Source organism: Heloderma suspectum, chromosome 2 (assembly GCF_057233095.1).
Source record: "Heloderma suspectum isolate Gila_16-S chromosome 2, 16-S_ref, whole genome shotgun sequence".
NCBI lineage: Eukaryota > Metazoa > Chordata > Lepidosauria > Squamata > Helodermatidae > Heloderma > Heloderma suspectum.
Genome location: NC_139459.1, coordinates 20,992,711 through 21,019,507, shown reverse-complemented (window position 1 = coordinate 21,019,507; position 26,797 = coordinate 20,992,711). Strand labels below are relative to the sequence as shown.

The 26,797-nt window shown below is 42.6% G+C and overlaps 1 protein-coding gene across 6 annotated transcripts in view; it reads left to right on the top strand.

The window, feature by feature from the left end:
* The window catches only part of TCF4 (transcription factor 4), a 469,854-nt gene that overhangs the window by 388,154 nt on the left and 54,903 nt on the right, over positions 1–26,797 (top strand). For all 6 annotated transcript variants that reach the window (XR_014787505.1, XR_014787504.1, XM_084832950.1 and 3 more), the window contains 4 exons: positions 6,053–6,158; positions 12,260–12,393; positions 15,883–16,015; positions 24,807–24,874. Coding sequence is in view for 4 of the 6 variants with exons in the window: in XM_084832950.1 (XP_084689076.1) it covers positions 6,053–6,158; positions 12,260–12,393; positions 15,883–16,015; positions 24,807–24,874 (441 nt within the window). In the remaining 2 variants the exon portion in view is untranslated. The remainder of the gene's footprint in view (positions 1–6,052; positions 6,159–12,259; positions 12,394–15,882; positions 16,016–24,806; positions 24,875–26,797) is intronic.

Genomic DNA, 26,797 nt, shown 5'->3' with positions numbered 1-26,797 from the left:
AAGGAGAGGCAGTGGCAGTGGTGGCAGGAGAAGGAATTCCAGAGGAGGAAGAGGAGGAAAGGACGCAAGAAAAGAGAGAATCCAATGGGGCAGGGGGAGAAAAGAGAGAATCCTGAAAATGAATGCCACAGGCCCAGTTGACTTCAGGACAAATGTTCCTGCAGGACCAAAAAGGTTGCCCTCCCCTGGCCTACATGAAACCACATCATAACCATTCTGAAGGAGCTACATTGGCTGCCTATCACTACTGAGCCCGATTCAAGGGGCTGTTGTTTACCTTTAGAACCCTAAATGGTATGAGACCCGAATATATCTAGCGGAGTGCTTCTTCCCATATCAACCTGCTCATGCATTAAGATAATCAGAGGAAACCCCCTCTTTGTTCTCCTTCCATATGAGAAATACTTTTAACATCTACAGAAAAGAGGGCCTTCTCTGTGGTGGCAGCTTGATTCTAGAATGGCTTCCCCTGGAAGAGCTACCTGCAACCAATGTTGTCCTCTTTTCAGTGCCAGGTGAAAACATTTTTATTTGCACAGGTATTTTAAAACACATCTTCAGTTTTTAAAATATTTTTAGATTTAAGTTCGTAACTTTTTAGCTGGCTGAAATAATGTTATTCCTCTTGGGGGGACGGGGGTTAATGTTTAGTTTTTAGATTTTTTTTATTGCATTATATTGTTTTTAGGTTGTTTCATGTAGACTGCCATGAAATCCTTTTTGGGATGAAGATGCAGTGTCTACATTTTTTCAAATAAATAAGATGGGCATGTGTGTTTTTTTCATGGGAAAATATTTCTGCCTATATTTGTGCACATCTAATGTACTTTGCCATCCGAAATTATCATGCTGTTTTTCAACCTGGTGTTTTGGGGTGGGGAGGCGAGCCAAAAAAATCCTTTCATATAAATCTAACATAGATTTAAAAACAAACAAACCACTTTTTTATAATCAATAGAATTCAAATTAACAGTAGTATTCTCTTTTATGTATGTGGGGAAAACTTTTCTAAAAGTATCTTTTCCGTTAAATCTGACCCATTAATGATGCTCCTACCCATTATGTTTTTCATTTTTCTTTTCTTTTTTACAAAAAGTCAAATCGAAACAACCTTTTCTAATATGTGTATGTTCACCGGACCAATAGTTACAGTATTTAGGTTTTCAAGAAAGTTTGAGAAGCATCCAAATAGTGGTGTTTTATTTATTTTTCTGAGTGACTGTTACTTCCTCTCTTCTTGAATAAAATACTGCTCAAGTATTAAATGTTCTGTTATAGGTAAGTTGACTATTAGAACACAGAAACTTAAGAACTTTCATCATGTCAGATTCTCAGTTATCCCATTAAAAACATCTTGGAGCTTTTCTACATGTTATATACATAATGAGGTGGTAGAATTCTGGACTGTATTTCTTCAGACTGTAGGCTAGGGGAAGTTAAAAAAAATAAAACCCTCCGTGTGTATTAAATATGCACATAAGAGAGAAAAGTTTAACGTAGCCCTCTCCCTGATGTGCTAATTTTCTACATGCAGGGAACTTTTTATGCAGAGGAGTATTTTAACAAAATCACCCCTCCTGCAGACTGAACTGGTAGAATCCAGAATCTTCCGTCTCAGCTTGCCACGTCCTTCTACACCCCAATGAGAGAGCTAAAACAGACAAGCAGAGGCTCCAGGGCATGTGTCTGTTCCTGTACTATACCATGTAATTCTGCAGGGGAGATTCACTGTTTCATTGCTCTCCTCTCATAATATAGTCCCCAGACCAGTCTTCCCCATGGTCATGCTGGCTGGGGTTGATGGTAGTAGTAGTCCAACACACATAGAGGGCACCAGGTTCAGGAAGGCTGCTGTAAACACACAAAGCCAGCATATTAGAGAGACGGCTCTAGATTCTTCTAATACGTTAGAGGGGTTCTCTGTGTGTAATCTTTTATGTTATGGCGTGTTCAAATACCAAAGCCCTCATCCATTTGGAATGTGATGTGATGGGTACTGCTTCCTTCATCAGCCCTTAGAGAAGCCATTAATCTAAACGTGACCTTTCTTTGTTATTACAGTGAGGAGTGTATTGAAAGAGAAAGCAAATCTCCCCTAAACCAGGGTTGGATCCAGGATCTGCCTTATGCAAGAGGAATGGATCTTCCACTGAAGGTCCATCTGCCTGATTTTGGGGGTAGTCCCTTCCCCCTACACATACACACCACAGCTTACCCCATTCAGCAGGGCCTCCTTACTCTCTCTGTGTAGCATTTTGGGGGAAGTCCCTTCCCCCCACACATACACACCACAGTTTACCCCATTCAGCAGGGCCTCCTTACTCTCTCTGTGTCGCATTTTCAGGAGGCTGGAAGGGCTGCTGTGGGAAGGAGGGGGCAGGTAAGTCCATCTCTACCAGTCGAATTGCTCACATGTAAAGCTGGGTCCAACCCCGAGATGGCCGTGTCTTCTTTCAAATAGGCCACTTATCTCACATACCCAATGCCCTTTTGCTTCCTCCAAAGGTTTTTCCTGATAAACGCAATTTAAAAACCCAGTGAGTCTGAACCAGCGACAGCCCAACTTGGGCTGTCTTAGTTCAGAAGCAGAGTGCTTCCGTTGTGGTTCCTTTGGTTCCTGTGTAGCCTGTCTACTCACTGAGTTCAATGAAATTTATTCCCTGTTAAGTGCATACGAACAAAAAAGCAAGCTTGTATCTGAAGTAAGCATCACTGTCCAGCTCAACCCAAATAAAAATGGCTTTTTGTTTGGTGTGATTTCACACTGGATCAGGAGGGGAATCTAGGCTGGGTTCTGGCAACTGTGTTAACAGCAAGGGTGCCCTGCACTTAGCATAAGCCATTGCATCCATAAGTAGTAACTATAAAAGTAGCACTTCTAGTTCTAAAAAAAAAAAAAGCTAAGTTGGCCTCTGGGCTCCTGTACATAATAAAATTGCTTAATAAATAATTAACAAAAACCTAATGGATAAAACATTAAAAATGACATCACCAACTTCTATCGGCCCCCCTTTAGTTTCTATGTGATTATTCTTATGTAGGACACAAGTTCTTTCAAATGCTTAAAAATGTGTTTCTCTAGCATTATTCTGCACAAGATTATGATGATTCTTTTTATCCTATGATATCATGTTATAACATATTTTGTATACTGGGAAAATCCCCTCACAAGAAAGTTTACATTGAAGTACAGTACTTTATTCATTAGATATCAGCTAAAACTGTTCATTAATCATTACTATTATTGTAAAGATCTGTCTTGTGGCATTTGCTCTTTGAAAGAAGTTATTGTGATGTTTGTGAGATGTGGGGTTTCTTCTCTCCTTTTCTTGTGTTGGTAATCCCCCCTCCCCCTTTTTTTTTTTTTTTTGCTGTGACCTGTGAATGTCAGAATAGGCTTACTGCCAATTTTCTGATCTGCTGTTTGCTTCAAAATGGAGGCAGGAAAGTATCCATTTTCATCAAGATGATGGGAATGTTTTGGTCTTCCTGACCATCTGGGGTAGGAAGGTCTTAAAAAACAAAATATATTTGAAATATACATATATATACACACACACACACACACACACACACACATACAGTAAACTCAACCAAAATACAAAACATAAAATTCCTATCCATTAGACCGCAATTAAAAAAAATATGTCTAGGCATTAAAAAAAGAAGAATTCTGTTTAAATTAAATCAAAGTAAGAGGGGGGGGGAGGGAGATTGTTTTTATCCCTTGTGAAGAAATGGTTAGAAAAATCTCTGTTGTATTAGTAAACAAGTGTTAAGTAAATTAGGTTTTTGGCATACTTGCTAAGTTTATTGCACATACAAATATGCTAAGTACTAAAAAGAGGGTTTCCCCCCCTAAAGTGCACACATGCTGCCTTGGTGGTCTTGTGCTGATCCTGATTTTTAATGGTTCTTTCAAGCTTCTCAGCAAAGACCAAAGATCATAGGAGTTTAGTATCCTGGGATATGTTTAGAATTTTCAGTACTCTTGAGTGCTACTTTCTTAATTTCATTTTCAGTTGTGGGAAGAAAGGGCTGATTTCCTGCTTTCTTTCATTGTTCTTCTTTTAATGTATGAAATCTGCATATTTCCACACAATACAGCAGTTTTAAGGATTTTTTTAAAAAATGTATCTTAAATTCCATGATATTATAGTTGCACTATGCATACATATGTCATCCAGAGTGTTTACAGCCAGACACGGCAGATAGAATTCACTACAGCAATGGGTTTCTATCGTATGTCCCCCAACTGTAGAGGCTCATTGCACTCTGACTGTCCTCATACAGAATATATTCCATGGTTTGGCGCATAAAACTGATACTATTGCTGTCTGTTCCTATTTTACTGCTTCACAGCCAGTGATGTAGTGGAGTCAGGGCTTTCAGGTACGCAGAGCCAGTGCTATTTTATTAGCAGGGATGCTGTCATCTATCACCCCACTCAGAATTCCCTGTTCCCTCTGAGCTTAGCTGCAAACCTCACAGTAGCTGGGGGGAAAGGAATTTTCTCAGCAACAGTATATTGTTCCCTCTTGTAAAGCAAAGTATTTTGGGGTATCTAGGTCTTAAACGGGCAGTTCAGACCCATTAGTTTTACCAGATACCTGTTCCTGTTAGTGATAAAACAGCTAGAACTGGATTGTTGATATGGATCAAGACAGCTGCCTCAATGTTTGGATTCTCCTTGGGGAGGGGTGGCTATGGGAACTCTCAGGATGAGCATCTGCACTTCAAAATGGACCACTGTACCACTGCTCACAGCTTGTTCCATTCATATTTTCTGCTAGGTTTTGTAAGAAATCCAAGTAGTTGCTGTTCTCAGTAACCTAACCTGTCCCTAAACTACTTGTTCCCTACAAAATGACTTGGGCCCTACAAGAGTTCAGCCACACTAGTCTGGGATAGGGATGGGTGAATCTGTCAGTGTTGTTTTCTGCTGCATTCGTTTTTTTTTATTATTATTTTTTGAATCTCAGGTTTTTTCTTTCTATGGAGAACTTTGTGAATGTCGGTAAATTCTTATCAAAAACAAACTGCAACAAAATTCTCATTCATTTCCACGAGCCATATTCAGTAGACTATTCCCAGCTATTACAGATGATGAGCCTGTCAGTGCATTTTGCCCAAGAGTCTACAGTGGGGAGGAGAATATGGGAAATACCCACTGTATGAGCAGGACTACACTACTGTTTTCCATCCAGATTGCTTCGGCTATTGGGTGGTATAGAAATGAAATAAATAAAATAAATCCTCCTCCCCACTGCAGACTCTTGGGCAAAATGCGCAGAGGTCTACTCTGTGGCAGGGGGGAATGGGAGGAAGTGACTTCCTGCTCGTGCAAAGCACATTTGGATCTAGCACTGTATTTGTTTGGTACTATTCAGTAGCTCACATGACTGAATCATAGAATAGTAGGGTTGGAAGGGCCTATAAGACCATCAAGTCCAACCCCTTGCTCAGTGCAGGAATCTATGTCAGTGTTCTTCCATATGAAAAAAGTCTCTCCATATAGGAAACCAGATATCAGAGAGAAGCATTCTAACCTAGCCTCTTTGGCATGCTAGTTTTCTATATGGGGGAGAATTTTTTTTTCATATAGAGGAGTTATTCAGTCATGTGAGATCCCACATGCAGTCTGAAATGGTACAGCCCAGGCTCATGTTTACCACTTTATTGTGAACTGGGGCCATTTCTTATTTATTTATTACATTTATATCCCACCTATCTTCCATCATGGAACTCAAGGTGGCTACGTGTGGTTCCCAGGTGTTCTCCGCTCCAAGCACTGACCAGACCCAAACCTGCTTAGCTTCAGCAAGATGGCTGCCTCATGTGCCTTCAGACTATGCCCTGGGACCAATTTCTCGTCCCTGGGACAAATAGACCAATTTCTGTTTATGATGGAATGTTATGAACTGGATACGTTCAATAAGGCGCATGGAAGATCACTAATTTACCTCCTCATTTTAACTGCCATCTTTCATGACACACTTTTCAGTCATTCTTGTAAGTGTACTAAATGCATTTCCTTTTTCTCTCTCCTTAGGTTTATGCCCCTTCTGCAAGCACTGCCGACTACAATCGGGATTCGCCAGGCTATCCATCCTCAAAACCAGCAGCCAGCACTTTTCCTAGTTCCTTCTTCATGCAAGGTATGATGGTGCCAGTGAAGGGATTTTGCTGCACATGCATTTTGAGAGCCTGTGAGTTGGCCATGCTGGCTGGGAATGATGGGGGCAGCTCTCCAACGTTTCTGGAGTGCACAAGGTTGGGGAAGGCTGGACTAGGATTAGGGAGACCCTGGGTCAAATCCCCACTTAGCCATGAAGCTCCTGGGTGACCTTGGGTTGGTCACCATCTCTCAGCCTATCCTACCTCATAGGATTCTTCATTCATTATCATTTCTTACATTTCTATACTGCCCAATAGCCAAAGCTGTCTGGGTGGCTCACAACTTTAGCATGCAAAAATGCAAACTATTTGAAACAGAAGCAATGAACAACAAAACTACCAAGACCCAATAAATAACTAACATTAAAAAGCCCCAACATATCCCATCAAATGTCTGGGAGTAGAGGAAAGTCTTAACCTGGCGCCAATAAGATGACAATGTTGGCATCAGGCAGACCTCACTGGGGAGATCATTTCACAGTTGTGGGGCTACCACTGAGAAGGCCCTCTTCCTTGTTGCCATTCTCCAAACTTCATTCAAAAGAGGGCCTCAGAGGTTGATTGTCATGTATGAGCAGGTTCATACCAGGAGAGGAGAAAATGAGAGGAGAAAGAAGGAATGTGCATGCCACCTGAGGTCTCTGGAAAAAGGGCAGGATTTTAATTTAATAAGGGCTCAATCCTATGGAAGCCTCCGAACCTGGAGGCATGCATCTATCCAGTGCCCTGCTGAGCTACTGCTGGCAGGGCAGGAGGAGGTTTTTTGTCTCTCTGTCCTCTGTATTTTTCTTTTTTCTCTAGGCAGGCCTCTGAGCCCATCTAGAGAGGGTGCACTCATAGGGCTGGAACTGGGGCTCAAGAGGCCTCTCACAGCCCACTGGCAGACCCTCTTTTTGGCCTCTCCAAGGCCGCTTTTACAACCTCAGCCAGCGCAGTTCTTTCCAGAGTCCCCCTTCCAAAGTCATAGCAGTGTCTATGGCCTCGGAGGGGGGATTCTAAAGAATCCTATGGTCTCTGGGACCATAGGAGTGCTCTCTAAATTAATAAAGGGAACATAGAACATAAGAAGAGCTATGCTGGATCAGACCAAGGGTCCATCTAGTCCAGCATTCTGTTCACGCAGTGGCCAACCAGCTATCAACCAGGAACAAGCAGGGCATGAGCACAACAGCACCCTCCCACCCATGTTCCCCAGCAACTGATGTACATAGGCTCACTGCCTCTGGTACTGGAGGTAGCACATAGCCTTCAGGGCTAGTAGCAATCAATAGCCTTTTCCTCCAGGAATTTCTCTAACCTCCTTTTAAAGCCATCCAAAGTGGTGGCCATCACTACTTCTTGTGGTAGTGAATTCGATAGTTTAACTGTGCACTGTGTGAAGAAGTCCTTCCTTTTATCTGTCCTGAATCTCCCACCAATCAGCTTCATAGGATGACTGGGTTCTAGTATTTTGAGAGAGGGAGAAAAATGTCTCCCTATCCACATTCTCCACACCATGCATAATTTTGTACGCCTCTATCATGTCTCCCCTTACACTCCTTTTTTCCAAGCTAAACAATCCCAGCCGTTGTAACCTTCTCTCATAGGGGAGATGCTCCAGCCCCTTGATCATTTTAGCTGCCCTTTTCTGCACTTTTTCCAGCTCTACAGTATCTCTTTTTAGGTGTGTTGACCAGAACTGTACACAGTATTCCAAGCGTACAGTATTCCAAGTGTACAAGAACCTCTATGTACAAAGGTAGTATACCTCTGAATACCACATGGTGAGGACAAATAGCAAGTGGAGGCTGTCACCTTTGTGACCTGCTTGTAATCTGCCCAGGAGGTATCTGGTTGGTCACTTTTGCAAAAAGTGTTGTGGATCATATGCACCTTTAATCTGATCCAGAATACAGTTCTTACATTCTTAAAGGATAGACTGATTTATTACGTGTATGTGTGGATTTCCAGAAACAGAAGATGTGATCTGTGGGTGCGTCCTTTATATGCATTACCATCTTCAAAATTTCTTGGAAATGTGATATCTGGGTTGCAACCTGAATAAAAGAAATACAGGTTACCTGCTGTCTGATCAAGATAGCCAAGTAGCCCAGCAGGTTGCCCTTTTTGCCATAGTGCCTCAAAAATTTGTGCTAAAGCCCTAACTGCCATCCCAGTTAAGTGCAAATATGATTCTTTTGTGTAAAGGCCTAGATGTGCTTTAGTTTATTGAGCTCTTTTTTATCTGTTTAATTACTCCAGTGTTTTATTCCTGTTATAAATTCTGTAATTCTGTATTGGTTTTGTTAATGGCCTTTGGCTTGCAGATAAATGACATTAGACTGCCCAATAGCCAAAGCTCTCTGATGGTTCACAAAACCAGGGTTAAAACCATAAAATACAGTAACATAATAAAACATAATATAAACACCTTTAAAAGTTAAAACAAAAAGTTAAAGATGGACGACTTCTTGGTCCTGGTTCTACTTTTGGATACTGCAGGTCACTTCCTTTGGTACTCACCAATTTAAGGTTTAAATGCCATGTACCCAAAGGTAAACTTCAACTGGAAAAAATTGGTTGTGATCTAAAAGTGAAGTATTGAACTTCATGTACATTTTGGAGAAGTAATCATGATAAAACCAAAGAGATTGCATAGGTTTTATCCATTTGCTCTCTTTATGCTTTCACAGGTTATTCAGCCTTCCCTGTTGTTTGGTGAGATAACAGGACAATACACTGGGCTTATTTTTATTTTTTTACTTGTTCATTCCCCCTATGCCCGCTTTTCTGAGTACAATGAAAGGTACTCAGAGAGGCATACAATAATTAAGATAAATAGTCATATGAACAATGAAAATTATTATAAAAACAGAAGTACAATAATTAAAAACAGAAGCATCAAAAGACTAAGGGTTGTATCCAGTTGGTATCACTCAACTGACAGGAGGCGCTTTGATCCAGTAGAGACTTCTGTCAGCAAATTTTGGGGATTCCCCCTACACCCCACCCACACCACCTGACCCACTGTTCTCAAAAGTCCCTCAACCCTCTGGAGGAGAATTTGTGGGCCTGGGGAGGGGGTGCTGCAGAGGGGAAGGGGAACTGCCAAAAATCGCTCCCATCTTTGTTCCAGTGATGGAAGCCTCCACTAGATCAAAGAGTCTTTGGTCAGTGGACGGACCCTAATTGGATACAATCCTAAAACAGCATAAAAATAGCTAAAATAGGATGAAATTACCCATTAAACGCCCGTCTGTATAAACAACGATTTCAAGAAAGATCCATCTAAAGCCAAAAAGGGAAATTTTCCCAGGGAGGGTGTTCCAGTTGTGGTGCCACCACAGATACAGCCCTGTCCCTCAGGCCCACCCTTCATATATCCAGCCAGAGATTCCAACAGATTCATATGGGCAAAGGTGCTAAATATATATCTTATCTGCCCATTCACACATTAACTTTTGTCAGGTTCTCTTTATTAATAAAAGCTGATCCTAACCATTTTTATAACCATTTTTATATGCAACTTATTTAGTAAACACCATGGGTGTGGCCGAGTTTACCATGGGTACAATGCCTACATGTGGAGGATTCCCATTAGAGCAAATGGCATCTTGAAATTTTCCATTCAATTTGTGGGCAAAGAAATTGCGGGGGTGGGGGAATTTCACTGAATTTCTCCAGGGGAAGGAGAAATTCTCCAACAGTTTCTCACAAATAGGCACACTATTGGTAGGTGTTGTAGCACAGCTTCTTTCTCTTTTCTTCAGGGTTTTTGTTTCTTGTGCTGCTACTGCAAGTGGTAACAGCAGCACCTGTGTTAGCAGCCTGGTGACCATTTTGCATCCTTCACCATGCCCCATACTTAGTGTCATTCAAGGGGTTGGGGGCACCACAAAAATGGTGGAGAATATTTGGTGGTGGCCAAGAGTGCAGTGTGTTTTTTCTTTCTATTATACAATTCTCCATTGCTCTGCAGCCTCCCAGGCTGCCTGCACTTCCTGATCTAAAAAGGCCCTATGGGAGGAATTACTTCATGTCATTCATGTCCTCCCTATGGGAGGAATTACTTCACTACCCATGAGAATTTCTCCAAAATTTTCTTCTCCTTTGAAATTCTTTTAAAAAGCAAATTATTTTCTGTCAGATCAAATGAGAATGGTTGCGGGGGGGAATGTAGAAGTAATTTTCAGCACAGCACTAATTCCAATATGTTCAACAGAACCCTGTCCCCCTTTCTCCTGTGCTTAGGCATTACAACAGGGCTTTACGACAGCAGTGGGCAGGAGATAGATGATAGATAGATAGATAGATAGATAGATAGATAGATAGATAGCTAGCTAGCTAAGGGTCTACTGGTAGATTTCTGGGTGATTTGAAATAGATTGGCAGCGATTTCTGACCCCCAGTTGTTTAACAGTGGCATCAATAAAATGTCCCCCACCCCTGCTGACATTGAGAAAGCAGAAGGGGAGCAGGGAACTGGAGTGGATTTTAATGTGGAAGGACTATGAGCTCGGCTCAGTTCTGGTACACAAAATACATTCCTGGACTTAAAAATTGTTAATTACAAGTGTATGTCTCTTGTACCTGGCACCAGTTGGTGGATCTCTGGTTTCTAGTGAAAAAAAAAACCTAAGAGAGAAAACCTATGGCCGCTAGACACTGTCTAGATAGCCACAGGATTTCTTGGTCTCCAGAAATCACACTCCTCTCCCCCTTGTAGCAGCGTAGCATGCGGTTTTATCCGCACCACCGCTGTCTCCATGCTCATAAATGGAATGCAGAGAGGTTGAAAAGGGGGCAGTCCCAGGGGTGGGGAGGGGAGGAGACTGCGGAAGCCGCTTTAGACAGCTTCCTATTAGGTCTCGGGGCCCCTTCCCTCCCCTTCCCTGAAGCCATGGTCAGACAGCTGAAAACGGGATGTAGCCACAAATGCAGGGCAGCTGGAGCACGGAGGAGAGGATCCCCTCTGTGCTCCCTCTGCCCCGCATTGGATAGTCGCCAACTCCCGAGTTTAGAGGTTGACGTCCATCTCAATAGGATTGCGCCGTAAGTGGATTGCACAGCCCTGAAGTCTGCACATCCCTGCTTTAGGAGGCATGGGAAGTCTGTGTGGCCTCCTATATCCTTATCTTAAGGAGCGCCTCCAGCAACACCAGACAGGCCGCTTAACAAGATCAGCCTCAGATGGCCTTCTCTCTGTCCCATCAGCCAGGACAGCTAGACTGGTGGGGACGAGGGAGAGGGCCTTTTCTGTGGTGGCCCCCACTCTGTGGAACTCCCTCCCTAGGGAACTCCATCATGCCCCCTCTTTAATGAGCTTCCGTCATGCATTAAAAACATGGTTGTTCAGGCAGGCATTTGGGGTGGGTTAGGGTATTAAAAAAAAAAAAAATTGGTAAAATTTTATTGTTTTAAATTGTTTTATAGTGGGTTGTACATCGCCCAGAGTGGCTGGGTGACCAGTCAGATGGGTGATTAATAAATTTAATAAATAAATAAAAAATAAATAAATAAAATCTGTAATTCTGGCCCATGAGTATTTGATGTAGTGACATTACGACTTGTTGAAGGATGCCCAGTGAAAAGTTGAAACTCCTGTAGACAAAATGCTTTTTTATGTTTACATAAGGGGACAAACCCCTGACTCTTCAAGTTCTAATACTTGGCCTGTGATTAAACGTCAGCAAAAACCTATTTTAAGTTTTGGTTTTGCCCTAGCAAAGGTTTACAACAATATAGGTATTCAGGTTTTAGATAAAAATAACACAAACTAGAGTAGAAGCTTTGCATAGAAGATCAATGACTAATTCGTGGTGATTTGAGAAATGTCATTCGCTCTTCTGTTTAGGACACTTTTTTCCTCATGAACATGTACTTGTATAAATTAGTGTAGCCCTTAGGAGGCAAAAGGGTGATAACATAGCTTCCCATTTGTGATTGCTGTCTTTTATTGTAAACCGTTATCCAACACAGAGACACATTAGGTGTTCATCAAACCCTATTAGAATGCTAATTTTAACATTTACTGGAAACACAACATCAGAATGTTAGATAACCAAGCCTTCAGAAAAGCCATATTTTTCTTTTTGTTTTACAGACGGTCATCACAGCAGTGACCCATGGAGCTCCTCCAGTGGGATGAATCAGCCTGGTTATGGTGGAATGTTGGGCAATTCTTCTCATATTCCACAGTCCAGTAGCTACTGCAGTCTTCATCCTCATGACCGCTTGGTAAGACTGTACATCAGTTTAAAAAGAAAATGTATATGTGTGTACCACAAACATAGAAGACACAGTTGTAAAGCATTTAAGGTGCACGCACACACCCATATTGGCCTTCTATCCAAAGGAGAAAGCCTATTCTCTGCATTTCAGTGCTGAATTAACCCTTTTATTTCTGGCAAAGGGGTATTTTTAAAAAATGAGGGAGTCTGACATCCCTATAGGCCCAGAAAGGGTATGTGAGCTACTTGTAGGGATTATGGATAAAACATAATGGTAGACATGTAAGAAGCTTTTGGGAAGGGATGAAAAAAAAACCCCTCCAATTCCTATGCTGTTACTTCCAGGTAAAGGGGCTTAGAATCACATGCATTGCTGAGAGAATGGGAAAGGTGATATGCACTGCCCCTACTGGAGTTAGTGTGTGCGCGCGCGTGCGTGCGCGCTTTTCACGCTACTTTTAACAGAATCCAGATTCTCCCAAGGGCTGGATTGACATATGCTTGCGTTCCAGAGAGCTTCAGCTATTGGGCGGTATAGAAATGAAACCAATAAATAAATAAATGAAGTTAAATGCATAAATGCAAATAAAGTGTGTGTGTGTGTGTGTGAGACAGACAGACAGACAGACAGACAGACAATGTTAGAATGACCATTTCCATACATTTCATACGAAATCCATGAGAAGGAGAAGGACATAATAATCTACTATCCAGGGGATAGAACCTTCCTGTAAAATCTATGTAGATTTTCCAGTACCTTGCATAACACTTTCCACATCTGTTAACCTGTACAAGAAAAAAAACATTATGGGTTGGATTCAACAGTCATGTGATTGGATGTCCACTGGCACAACGTGACTTCCCTGTCCTCTCCTCTGCTCCGCAGCCTGCCCCATCCCCCTGTACACTCCAAATCTGGCCCAAATCTAGGGATATGCAGCGGAGAGGAGAAATCTGTTCTGCTAGTGCTTTGCTTTCCACTAGTGGTTTCCATTCTGCTAGCGGATGACCATAATTGAATCCAACCCTATGTAGAGAACAATCTGTGTTGCACAGAAACCAAATGCGCAGTTACAAGATGGGGAATACGTGGCTTAACAACACTACAGGCGAGAAGGATCTTGGGATTGTTGTCGATCACAAGCTGAATATGAGCCAACAATGTGATGTGGCTGCAAAAAAGGCAAATGCTCTTTTGGGCTGCATTCATAGAAGTATAGCTTCCAAATCCCGGGAAGTACTAGTTCCCCTCTACTCAGCACTGGTTAGGCCTCATCTGGAGTACTGTGTCCAGTTCTGGGCATCACACTTTAAGAAGGATGCAGACAAACTGGGGAAGGTTCAGAGGAGGGCAACAAAGATGATCAGGGGACTGGAAACAAAGCCCAGTGAGGAGAGACTGAAAGAACTGGGCATGTTTAGCCTTGAGAAGAGAAGACTGAGGTGAGATATGATAGCGCTCCTCAAGTACTTGAAAGGTTGTCACAGAGAGGAAGGCCAAGATCTCTTCTTGATCATCCCAGAGTGCAGGTCATGGAATAATGGGCTCAAGTTACAGGAAGCCAGATTGCAGCTGAACATCAGGAAAAACTTCCTGACTATTAGAGCAATACGACAATGGAACCAATGACCTGGGGAGGTGGTGGGCTCTCCCACACTGGAGGCGTTCAAGACGAGGCTAGACAGCCATCTGTCAGGGATGCTCTGACTTGGATTCCTGCATTGAGCAGGGGGTTGGACTCAATGGCCTTGTAGGCCTCTTCCAACCCTACTATTCTATGATTCTATATATGATCTCGTTTGACTCCCCTCAACAGTGGCTGCCCTATTTCAGTGCAAAATCAGGCCTTGTAAATTTTGGGCATGATCCAGCTGAAGAGTTTAACCTGTTAAAATCCCAGTGCTGAAGTCCCTAAACACTTTTGCTAGGAATTAAGTTCCACTTGACTTCCAAGTAAAAATATGTATAGGATTACACTGCATGAGAGTTAAATACACACTTAATTCCTTTCCATTGACTTCAGTAGAACTTGGAAATGCTTGACATAAATGGGTTTGACTTTGGCTGGGTGACACGCATTATTTATAATTTGTGGTAAGGCTTGAGCATAGTTTGGATTTTAATCTTTGTTGGTATTTTTAAAGTTTATTTTTATGTTGTGGGTTTAAACGCATAACCTACCTTGGAATAGGGCAGAATAGAAATAAATATTTGTAAACTTACCCATGTCTTCAAAGTGTAACATGACAAGCATTCCTATTGTTTATGCTGTCCATCTGCTGTATACAGTATACAGATAGTCTCTGTGATCTAAGACAGAGAAGGACCACACCATAACCTGTTCTAATCTTCTGTATACAAGAGAGTACCTACCTGACAGATGAAAATCCAGTAGGCTGGCAATGCAGGGGAATAACATGGTGACCTCTCTCTCAATGACAGGTTGCCCAGAATGAAGGGGAAAAGGTGAGAAAGGGGGGAAATGATAGAGGTGTACAAAATTATACATAATTCTGCACACTATGCATAAAGTGGATAGGGAGAATTTTTTTCCCTCTCTCTAGAACTAGAACTCAGTGGGCTCATCCCATGAAGCCGATTGGTGCGGGATTCAGGACAGATAAAAGGAAGGACTTCTTCACACAGCGCAGAGTTAAATGTGGAATTTGCTACCTCAAGATTTAGTGATGACCACCAAGTTAGATGGCTTTAAAAGAGGATTAGACAAATTCCTGGAGGACCAGGTTGTCATTGGCTACTAGTCTTGATAGCTAAATGCTACCTCCAGTATCAGAGACTATGTACACCAGTTGCTGCAGAACATGAGAGAGAGGGTGCTATTGCACTTACGTCCTACTCGTGGGTAGCCATTGTGTGAATGGGAGGCTGGACTAGATGGACCTTGGTCTGATCCAGCATGGCTCTTCTTATGTTCTTAAGGGGTACATGAGATCTAGAAGCTTTATAATACAGAGTCACAGAGGAATGGATCTCTGGTGAACTTCTTTGGTGCAGAGAAGATGGAACAGTTTTCTGCAGCGCTCCTGCTTTAAACCCTGTAGTGTCTTACACCTACAGTCTTGTCAGATCCATACCGGAAATTTTATGGTAAAGGGGACTAACAGTACGCTGGGGACAGGGTCCACCAGGAGCCTGTGCAAAGTGAGAAAGCCTAATATTAATCTGCGATGTTTTGACACTATTTATCTGAATGGAATTAAGAGCTAGAGCCTGGAGTATGCCTAAAGGGGGCTACGCTCACACAGGTGACAACCCCAAGTGACTACAGCCCTGAGCCTTTCATCTGTGGCATGTACAGCTGTAAGATATGTGTAGATTTTTACATCATATATCCTTATGAAGTGGAAGGTTTGTCCAAAGAAACAGCGGCCTGCAAATTTTGCTTTTAAAAAGAAAATGAACCAACCATGCAGATCCAACTGTTATGCATTCTTTTGTGGACTGAAATGTTTTCTTGCATGCATTCCATCACAGAGCTACCCATCACACTCCTCAGCAGACATCAATTCCAGTCTTCCTCCAATGTCCACTTTCCATCGCAGTGGCACGACCCATTACAGCGCTTCTTCCTGTACACCACCCGCAAATGGAACAGATAGCATAATGGGTGAGTTAAAGACTTGTTTCACTGTTAACGAATGCAAGATCTCTCTTTTGTTTTCCTCCTATTTACTTTTCTGCAAGAAGAGGGGGCAGGTTTCATTGGATGTGGTAGAAGAAAACTTTACTTTTCACCTTTTTATAAATATTATGAAAAAAACAGTGTGGCTGGTTGAAATTCTTGCTACATCGACATCAGTAGGAAACTCAAGTCAAGTTCAGTGCTGAACAAATTAGCAGAATCCAACAGGGTGCTTATGCCCCCTCCATTTCTTTCATGTTCCATCAATTGCATTGTGCAAGCAGCCACCATCGCTTGCCCAAAAGCAATTCAGTGCTTCTTGGGCAATCCGAAACGAGCAGAAACACTCGTTTCTGGAAGGAGGCAGGTTGGAGGCAGAGCTTGCAGAAGGGAGCGCCACCATCCTGCCTGCGTCCAGAAATGAGCTTTTCCACTTGTTTGGGGGCTTCCTTTAGGAAGCACTAAGTCTCCCTTGTGTACGCAATGGGTCCCAGTTGCGCAGTGGAATTGGTGGGACCCACCACTTGCAGAAGGGAATTGGTGGGACAGAAAAGAATTGGTGGGGGTGTAAGCGCCCCATTGGATTCTTTCCAGAATTTCAGCTGTGCCAGGCTACTTGCTTAGTACTTTTTCTCTCCCAAAAAGAGTGTTTGCATTATTAATTACTGATCTGGATGCTGCCTCAAAGTTACTTGCACAGTTGAATTTCTCTCTAGAGGAGGAAAAAAACGTGTACAGGCCATGAATATCAACTGGTGATGTCCTAAAGAGAACTGCAAATACGGCAGTTCCAAACAAAATAAATTTTCTGAGTGGATCATGTGAGAATATTAACTTAAAGTGATGCTTAAGTCTGTGCAAAGTATTACCCATGTGTTTTCAAAGGTTCAAAGCTATGTGGCATTTAGGCAGCCATTTACCAGAAGAGATTTAATGCAGCATATGCTAAAGATTACTCCAGAATATCTGTCTCATTCATGTATTAATCCTGCTTTCGACTCTCACTTTAAATGACATGTTTGAATGACATGACGCATGGCAGTATGTGGCTTTTTTAGTGGAAACATTATGTGTGCTTTCCCTTGAGGCCTTGGTTTTACTGTGATTTTATTATTAGAACAGTCACATAATACTGCACTCAATTTTTTTACAAGCGTGTTAAGCTTCCAGTGCAGTGGGGTGATAAACTGTCATATGGCACAGGAGGGACATGAATTTTTATCCTGCTGTGTCAGTACATCTTATCTTAGGAAGAGTAAAAGTATCAAATTGACCAAGGTTTTTCCTCTCTTTCTAGAGTGTAACCATTGCTTCTGTTCAACTCAGATCTGTTTAGATGCTGGAATGTGGGATTTTTGTACCCAGTTACTGTTATATCAGAGCACTTTATTCAGTTCCAGATTGCAGTGTCAATTGTTAAGTCAATATTTTACATGCCTGTGAAGGTTGTGCCCCAAGTCCAGCTTCTTGAGTATGGGTCAGTTCTTACATAACCCTGGCTTATACTCCAGTACTTACTTTCTAAAAAGAGTTATGCTTTTCCCCTCTGAATCCAAGTGTCCAAAGTGGCTCATGTAAAGCATAAACATACCCAATAAAACAACACTACATACCATCAAGTAGAAATAAATCAATAAGTTACAAAAAGCCACCATAAAACCTACAACTGTCAAACCTAAAAAGAGCAAGGGTTAAGTAATTAAAAAAAACACTTATGCAGTAGACAAATCAATGAGACACTGGAAAAGAAATATCTTCAGGTGGTGATGGAACACGAGCAGAGTAGGAGGCAGCCTAACCTCTGGGCCAGGGAATTCCACATCCTAGGTACCTGTATTAATTTGGAGTCCTGGCCTTGTCTGGACCCTTACTAAAATAGATTCGGGATAAGCCAAAGTCACTAATGGATCAGTTTAGCTGTTTATTGATTGATGGTAAATGGATGTAGAAATAACGCAAAGCAAAGAACTTCGCATGTTTTTTGTGCTGACTGAAGGTGGCAACTTCTTTTATAGCTATGCGTGTATCTGGGTCTCAGTCAAGATACACAGGATGTTTCTTTATGTACTGATACATAAGAAAATTACCAATTTTCTAAGTTGGTATGCATGCAGATTCTTTTTGAAGCAAGACCAGCTATAAAGGTATAGATATATAATGTTCTAGTGGATGCATAAAGCATCATAGTCAAGGCAATAGGCCTCAACATTCTGATCTGGGCTCGGAAGCTTTTTAGCTCTTCACAGAGACATAACATTATGCTCTTATTTGCGGGACCAGAGCAACTTGGCAAGAATCAAACGTTCGTGGATGTATAGAACTGGCTTTGTCTGGCACCAGCACTTTCATGTGAGATAGCTTTTTTAATTACTTAGAAGCCACCTTCTATATACTTAACAAACTGTGTAGAACGTGACTGTGGAAGCTCAATATACTCTTCTCCATCTTCTGATGTAGCCCACTACACTGCCACAGCAGAAAAAGCCCTATCAAGCATCCCTAGGGGTTCACAAAAAGGCTCACACTATGACCTTAGTGAGCGGGCAGATTCATAAACAAATACATACTGAGGGGAGGAAGGGAGAGAGATAATCCTTTAGGTATTATACCAGGAATGTGGGGGATTAAGCGCCCTGCATCACCCATTACAGTGTCATCCCCATGAAAAATAGTTGTGTTTACAGAGTGTGACGTCTCCCCTTCCCAAAAGAAGTTCACATCATTAGGATGTACTTGCTTAGTGGTCCTGATCCCTCCCATTTCCACACCTTCAGGATTGTATCAGCCGCCATGTATAACACGTATCAATCCCCAGATACCCTAGTTCCCACTGAAGACCAAGATTACATGGAGTCATTCCCAATATTGATTTGTTCACTTGGAAAGATGGGTGTATGGTATTTTTCTGTACAGCATCTGGCTTGGTTGACTTGCTTGCAGTTGTGATGAGGGGGTCCTGTGAGAGTGAATCATGAAGCCAGAAACTAAGTAGAGGTGGCCAAATATGTTTAAAGCTATTTACCATATTAAAAATTAATTAAACATAGTATTATCCAGTTACAAAAAAAATGAAGGGCCCAGTACTTGTCAATCATCCCAGTGCCATTGCAGTAATTTCCCAGAAGATTGGAAGACAGGAAGAGGTTTACTCAACCTAGCAATTTCTGTCACTTGGGGGGCTAGGGGGGGCTAGGAGTGGGGGGTGAAAGTTTTTTTTTAATCTTTGTAGGGCAGGTAAAATTATAGTATTTTTCTGGGGTGGGATGGCACACCAAAATAAGAGGCAAGATGGCAGAGGGTTGCGGTCTGTCTTTTATACACAATTGGCAGCAAACGGGGGCGGGGGTGTTAAAGAAGGACTGAAACCTTCTGCTGCCTCACTAGTATCATGGTAAGTACTCCCCCGCCCAAATTATTAGAAATTTACTCACCTTTTGACTCCTGGCAAATTCCCCTCCAACATAGAAGGGAGCATTTTTGGCTCAGCCTTAGCCAAAAGTAGATTAACTGTGATATGTCATGGAAGGAAAATTCAATAAAGGGCATTTAGGTTGCAAAACTACCTATGGGCAGTGGGGAATCTCCAACAATAGAGGCACTGGAGTATCCAAGGCCCTGCCTGGCTCATGCTAACAAGGCAGAAGTGAGAGAGGAGCAGTATTTCTGTTTTTCTCTCCCTTCCCTGGCCATTTTTTAAAGCAAATCCCCCCCCCACCCGCATTGAGTCTCATTGAAAACAATGGCAGAGAATTAATCTATGCCAGTTCTAGCTTTTTAATTCCCCCCATTGTTTTCAATGGAAGGGGATGTGTTTTTTTAAAAAAACACATGCAGGGAATGCTGATCAGATGCAGGTAATGTTGATCAGATTTGCAGATGACACAAACTTGGGTGGGATAGCTAATACCTTGGAAGATAGAAACAAAATTCAAAGTGATCTTGATTGACTGGAGCACTGGGCAGAAAACAACAGAATGGAATTTAATAGGGATAAATGCCAAGTTCTGCACCTAGGAAAAAGAAACCAAATGCACAGTTACAAGATGGGGGATACGTGGCTCAGCAACACTACAAGCGAGAAGGATCTTGGGATTGTTGTAGATCACAAGCTGAATATGAGCCAGTAATGTGATGTGGCTGCAAAAAAGGCAAATGCTATTTGGAGCTGCATTAATAGAAGCATAGCTTCCAAATCCCTGGAAGTACTAGTTCCCCTCTACTCAGCACTGGTTAGGCCTCATCTGGAATATTGTATCCAGTTCTGGGCACTGCACTTTAAGAAGGATGCAGACAAACTGAAGAGGGTTCAGAGGAGGGCAACAAAGATGATTAGGGGACTGGAAACAAAGCCCTGTGAAGAGAGACTGAAAGAACTGGGCATGTTTAGCCTTGAGAAGAGAAGACTGAGGTGAGATATGATAGCGCTCTTCAAGTACTTGAAAGGTTGTCACTGAGAGGAAGGCCAGGATCTCTTCTCCATCATGCCAGAGTGCAGGACACGGAATAATGGGCTCAAGTGACAGGAAGCCAGATTGCGGTTGAACATCAGGAAAAAATTCCTGACTGTTAGAGCAATACGACAATGGAACCAATTGCCTGGGGAGGTGGTGGGTTCTCCCACACTGGAGGACACCAGTGCCAAAGGTGGTGGGCTCTCCCACACTGGAGGCCTTCAAGATGAGGCTAGACAGCCATCTGTCAGGGATGCTCTGACTTGGATTCCTGCATTGAGCAGGGGGTTGAAGTCGATGGCCTTGTAGGCCCCTTCCAACCCTACTATTCCATGATTCTATGATTCTAAGAAGGCCAGAGAGGGGAGAGAAAACAGAAATGCTTCCCCTCCATCACATTCAATAGGGCAGGCATAGAACTGCAGCTGGTTTGGGGGGCGGGGAGACTCAGAGGGTTATGAATACTATCCTACAGATCCACAGCCTCTTCCAGTGCACCTCCTTTTACCCCTTTCCAAAGCTGCAGTTCTGATATCAAAGAAGACCAGACTCCGAGGTTTCTGAGGTGGCTGGAAATGGGCTCTGAGGTCGGGTCTCTCCCTCTGAGGGGGACCCTCTCTCTGTCCTTGGAGGGAGAGATCTGACATTTCCCTGTAGGGATAGTAACCTGAAAAAAAGTTTACTACTACTTCCATTTTAGTTTTTATTTGTATTGCATCCATTCTGGTTGTCCAGTTGGAATTGCTTTGTGTTTTTATGAAACAATACTTTTCTAAAAGTGAACATTTTTCCACAGAAAGGTATAATAGTGGAATGTTTCCCACCTTAGATCACTGCTTGTGGTATATTATTTGGGTTAATATAGAATAATTGCCTTAAAATTGGGGGAAATTGGCTTGATGTCCTCTGGAATCCTGTCCAACTCTATTATTATGTGAATTTGGGGGTTAATCTGATTATCATTGGTATCTGGTGGGGGGAGCGCTTATGCAGCTCTGGATGCCTGATGCCATTTGATTATAACCAGTCTTTGGTCCTGAAAATGCAGAGCAGGGTTGTCAAGGGCTCCTTAGAGGGCTCTCAGTCTAATCCAGTAGCCAAGTCCAGACACAGACAAAGGGATTCTTTTCAAAGCTTTATTCTTTTTTTACAACTTAACAGCTCTACAGGTAGCAACTAGATCTGAGCAGCAGCATCCCTATGCCCTAAGTTAGAACAGTTGGTCCCTGTTTGAAGGGCAATTACTGGCAGACCCCTGAATATAAGGACTAGGGAGAATCCCTCCCCTTTTCCCTTGGATCCTCTGGGCGCAACCATTCTTTGAGCGCGAACCATTTGGCGCCACTCTCTGCGTCTGCGCCGTGCATCCCCCCCAGTCTGCTATCTGTGCTGAGTCACTCCCTGGACTGCTCTCTAAACTAGGAATGTGGGTGGGAGGAAGCTCCGTCAGCTGTTGGTCCTGGGAAAAAAGGAGCGCGCTCCTCTCCCGAAGGAGCGACTGCTCTTCCTCAGCATCAGAACTACTCTGGGATTCTATGGGCTCAGTGTCCACCCTGACAAGGGGTGTCAAACCTCCTGGCCCATGGGCCAAAACCGGCCTACTTGGAGTTCCAGTCTGGCCCTCTGGGGTTCCCCAGATGACTGCCCCCTTTGCCTAGCTCCCAACTGCTGATTGTTTGGCAGTTTTCTGGCTTTTGCACAGTCTTTTTCCATTCTAAAAGGTTGAAATGCATCTCTTAATGCTTAGTTACTGGCAATAAGAACTTTAAGTTAAAATATGCTGGTGTATTTGGCCCCGCCACTTTTGCCTTCAGAGCCACCCACCACTGGAATGCGAGAGTTTCTCCAAAAATGAATTTAGCCCTCTGGCCAGAAGAGGTTCAACACCCCTCGCATAGAGATATGATCTGGTTATGAAGTGGGTGGTTTTAGGTTTATAAAAAGATGGGATCAGTTGAGAGCTTGGGTTTCTTCAGGAGCAGCCTGATCCCTTCCTTTAAAGAGATTAGTTGCAACCTTTCTCTCAAAGAGAAGTTGACAACCTGCTGCATTTAGCCAGACATTCCCTTTCTATTAGATTAAATACGACAAGAAGGGTGAGGGTCGAAGTGCTTGGCCAAACTTGGGCAAGCACGTTATCAACATCCTCAGGCCTCAACAACTGAAATTCATGCAGCATGATCATGTTCTATTATAGCAGATCATGTTCTAGTGCAAGTACTGGAAATGCACTAACTGTAGAGCCTTGCAAGTGTCTTGCAAACTTGTCACAGCCTGCCACCAAGGGTTACAACCAACTCTTTCTCTCTCTGGGCCAGGTTCTAACAGGCCCCTCACCACCTGGAAAGACTCTGCTGGATAACACTGTGAAGGTGAAATATATGCTTGTACTGGGTTCTAACCAGTCTTCAACTGGATTCAACATGCGTCTTCCTCCACTTGCGTTCTAACTGTCATCTCACTTGCTTCATTGCCCACTGCTAAAATGTATATCAAGAAGCTGCAAGGGCTCCTAAGGGAGGGAGAGGGCTTTGAGGCATCATTATGTCAACTCTCCAGGACCTCTCCATATCCGTAGAGTGACCAGAATATCAACAAGAGCGTCAGTAATGCCAGCAGGAAAATTCATCAAAATCCATTAGCCTTTAGAGGCAGATCATTTTAATAGGTCCTCCACCCATGGAGAGTAGAAAAGCCACTGAAAGGCTAAAACTCAGCAGGAAGTGATTCAGCCGTGTCAAAGGAATATATATTAAATTCCCCACCTTCCGATCACTCTCTTCCTGCCCAATTAGGAAAGCCACATCCAGAGTGTGTCCTGACACATCTGTTGAGCCAGTGACATTGGGACGGCCTCATGGTGGCCATGATGTCCTCCACTACAGAACCAATGGGCTTAGCGTGCCTGCTGAGGTCTCATCTTGGGCATTCTCAACACCAAACCTGAGATCGTCTCCGTCACTCAAGCAGGAAGATGATGAGCAGCACAGTGGGCACTGCACCAGCAGAATCCCTAGTCTGTCCCCCAAGTCCCAAAACACAATTTCTCAAGATTCGTACTCAAAGCAAACGAGTCCAGGAACTGTTAAGTTTTTTAAGCCCTGCTTGGTTATTCCACCTAAGTCAAGAAGTGACGAAAGAAGCCTGTGGAAGTAATCATTTATTCTGCCAAGTCTTATACTACATTTTCAGCTTCTTCTCTAAAATATATATTTTTTATTCAATAAGTGTTTTCAGGCTATCAGTTTACACCTCTGCTTTATGTGACAGGCGGCCTAGATTGCTTGGCTGCAACCTTAATTGAAACGGATTTTCTTCAGCCCAGTGGTGGACAATTTGTTCACCTCCCCATGATCATGAGCGTTTCAAGTTTTCAGAGTGACTGGAATTAAGACTTGGGATGCAGAGTTGTCTGTCTCCCTGATATGATTAAAGATAGAGTAGAAGCAGTGACTGAGTCCTCACCATCAGAGTTTGGAGCCCTCCACCTATCCTGTGCCCTGCTGGCAAGAGCCAGGCAGGTCAAGAGGAGGATGGAGGTGATTTTGCCTCCATTCCTCCATTAAAAATCCAAAGAGCAGCTTGATGGCCTCTGAGTCCATCTAGCTGGTTTACTTTTTGGTGATATTACACAACCTGGCCTCTCCCCTCCCCTCCCTGCCCACCAGCATGCCCCCTTTTCTCCCTCTCTGATTTCTCTTATGAGGTTGCCATTGCAGCTTCATAAGAGAAGCTTCTGCAGGGGCTGGGAGGGGTGGAGAGAGAAGATCCATGACCATATCTCCTCCTCTGTGGCCGTAGCTCTGTCTAGGGGCAATTGGATATATAGGATTTGACTGATTTTGTTCTCCCATGCATTTGTGCCTCAGACTGCAATAGAACGAAAACACATGTCTCCTCATTGCAGGCAGAAGTGGATGACTAAACCCTATAGTTGCTTTAGTTACTTAAACCTGTAGTTATTTGTAGTTCACTTCTTCATGAAGTGAGCCAAGGAGAGAGTGCACCTAAGGCCCATTCCATTATCTTCCCCAGGGACACTTGTGGGGTTGGGAGGAGAGGACAATGTCTAAATAGTCCCCTAGCAAAAAAGAAAGAAAAAGATGTCCTAAGTGCATGGAGTATGAGAGGTGCAGCACGCATAGAGAATGTTTGTGGCTGAGATATGTTTGAGATCTACCTTAGCAAACAGGATTAATGCTAATTAAAGATACGTGTAAAGCAATTAGCATTAAAATGCAATTGAATTATGGATACATGGACCTAAGAATAGACAACAGAATTGTTTTCCCGCCTTTCTTTATGCTCATTCTTTTGTTTTTCAGCAAACAGAGGAAGTGGAGCAGCAGGAAGTTCACAGACAGGCGATGCACTGGGGAAAGCACTTGCATCTGTAAGGAAATATTTGCTTTGGGATCACATGTGTAGTCGCAAATATTTAGGAAACTGAGTACCAAGCAGGATTGATTCCATTGCTGGCAATTAAAATAATGTAACATAAAAGTAGTGTTACACTGTATACAAGCTCTCTGGGAAACAGATAATTTGGGGTGAATTGTTGATTCCAAGCTTTGCAATCTTCCGTTCTTTCGAAAACAATCAGGATTTTACATGATATCACTCAGTAGCAGAATTCGTTCTAGGGTATTTCTTGGTATTGCTTCTCTAGTTACATGTGAAAAACAGCGTGGGTTCTCAGATGTCTGCATCTGTGAAATCCTAGGGCGCATCTTCACTTCAACCCTAAACCAGTTTCAAACTAGTTTCAGGTATGTGCTTTCATCCAAGAAATGCTGGGAATGTTAGTCCTTTTAATGCTGCTGAACGTTCTGCCTGAAATCCCTATTCCACATCACACAATTAGTTCCCAGAGTTCCTTGCGAGGAAGCCATGGCAGTGAACCCATTTAAGTTTGTGGAGTGGACATACCCTTGAAGTTGGAACTATAATACTTGGGTTTATCCAGGAGACTGGAAAGGCCATGTTGAGTTGTCCCAAAACAAAACTTCTCAACAAAAATGAGTGCAGCTGTTTCTTTCAAATGTAACTTGAGCAGTGAGCCAGAGAAAGAATTCATTGAGAAAGGATTTGGCTTTCAGTTTTGTGTTTTCCTTTCTAGCCTCAGAGGCCTTTAAATGCTGCCCTTACTGTGCAGGAGCTGCTTCTCTGCAAGTAGTTCTTGCATGACTAGGACAAATTTTTAATGACCTGTACACATGTACAGGGGCCAATCAGGTGAGGCTTTCCCACAGAATTGGCAGCACTTGCTGGGTGCTGATTCTGTGGTCAGGAACTGCACTATCAGCCCCAGGTCATGTGTTTGAATAATTTCAAGGTCGTGCTATCTGCACAGGAGCTAATTTGGGGAAAGCAGTCCAGCACAACCAGAGTAATGTTTAAAAGGTCCCCCAGTCTGTTTCTTTGCAGCAGTTGATACTTAAATGTCTGTGTTAACCTCAAATTGCCTTCCACTATTTTTACTTATTTGTTTTCCTTCTCTCAGATCTGGATAACAATCCGTTATTTAAAATATTGCCGCAAAACATGGGCTTATGCTGGCTTTTAAAAGAACCATCACTGTAATTTATTTTCTGGGCAGAGTGGGTTCCACTGAGTTCTCATGAGAATTGACATTTTCCATGTCCAGCTAACATATGTTACAAAGACAAAAACTAGCACAATTCCCATATAACAGCTACAGTACAAAATCTACTTTAGCTGGTGCCCTGAAGCATTGATTAACAGGGGAGATGATCGAGAGGTTAATTAATTAAATTGCCTATGCGGGACCCAAAGGAAATGTTCGCATTTTAAGCTTAAACGGTACCCAATATGAGTTCCCAGCATGCTGCCCATTACTTGATAATTATTTGATGTGATAAGAGTCAATGATCTCTATGACATCTAATCATGTCCTAAGTGATAACAGAATTTCACCTGTTCAAATTATTAAGTAACATCATGTGAGTCTCTCCTGAATAATGTAATATATGAACTCCGCCTAACCAGGTACAGCCGGTACCAAAATCTGCACTCAAGCCAAGACTTCTCTCTCATTGCAAGTTTTAGATTCTTTACAGTGTGCTATAATAAACGTCACCCATGGGGCTAAATTCGGTACCCCCTTACCTAAATCTTTACTCTGTTGTAGATATTGAAGATGTTTAACTTAAAATAAAATACTTCTCTGAAACCTATTTTTTTGTATTTATATATAAAGCATCATGTAAAATACATTTCCACCATAGTACAAATTATTAAGACTATTAAGTATTATAAATAAGGTGGAAAAAACTATTACAATTAGAACTGTCAC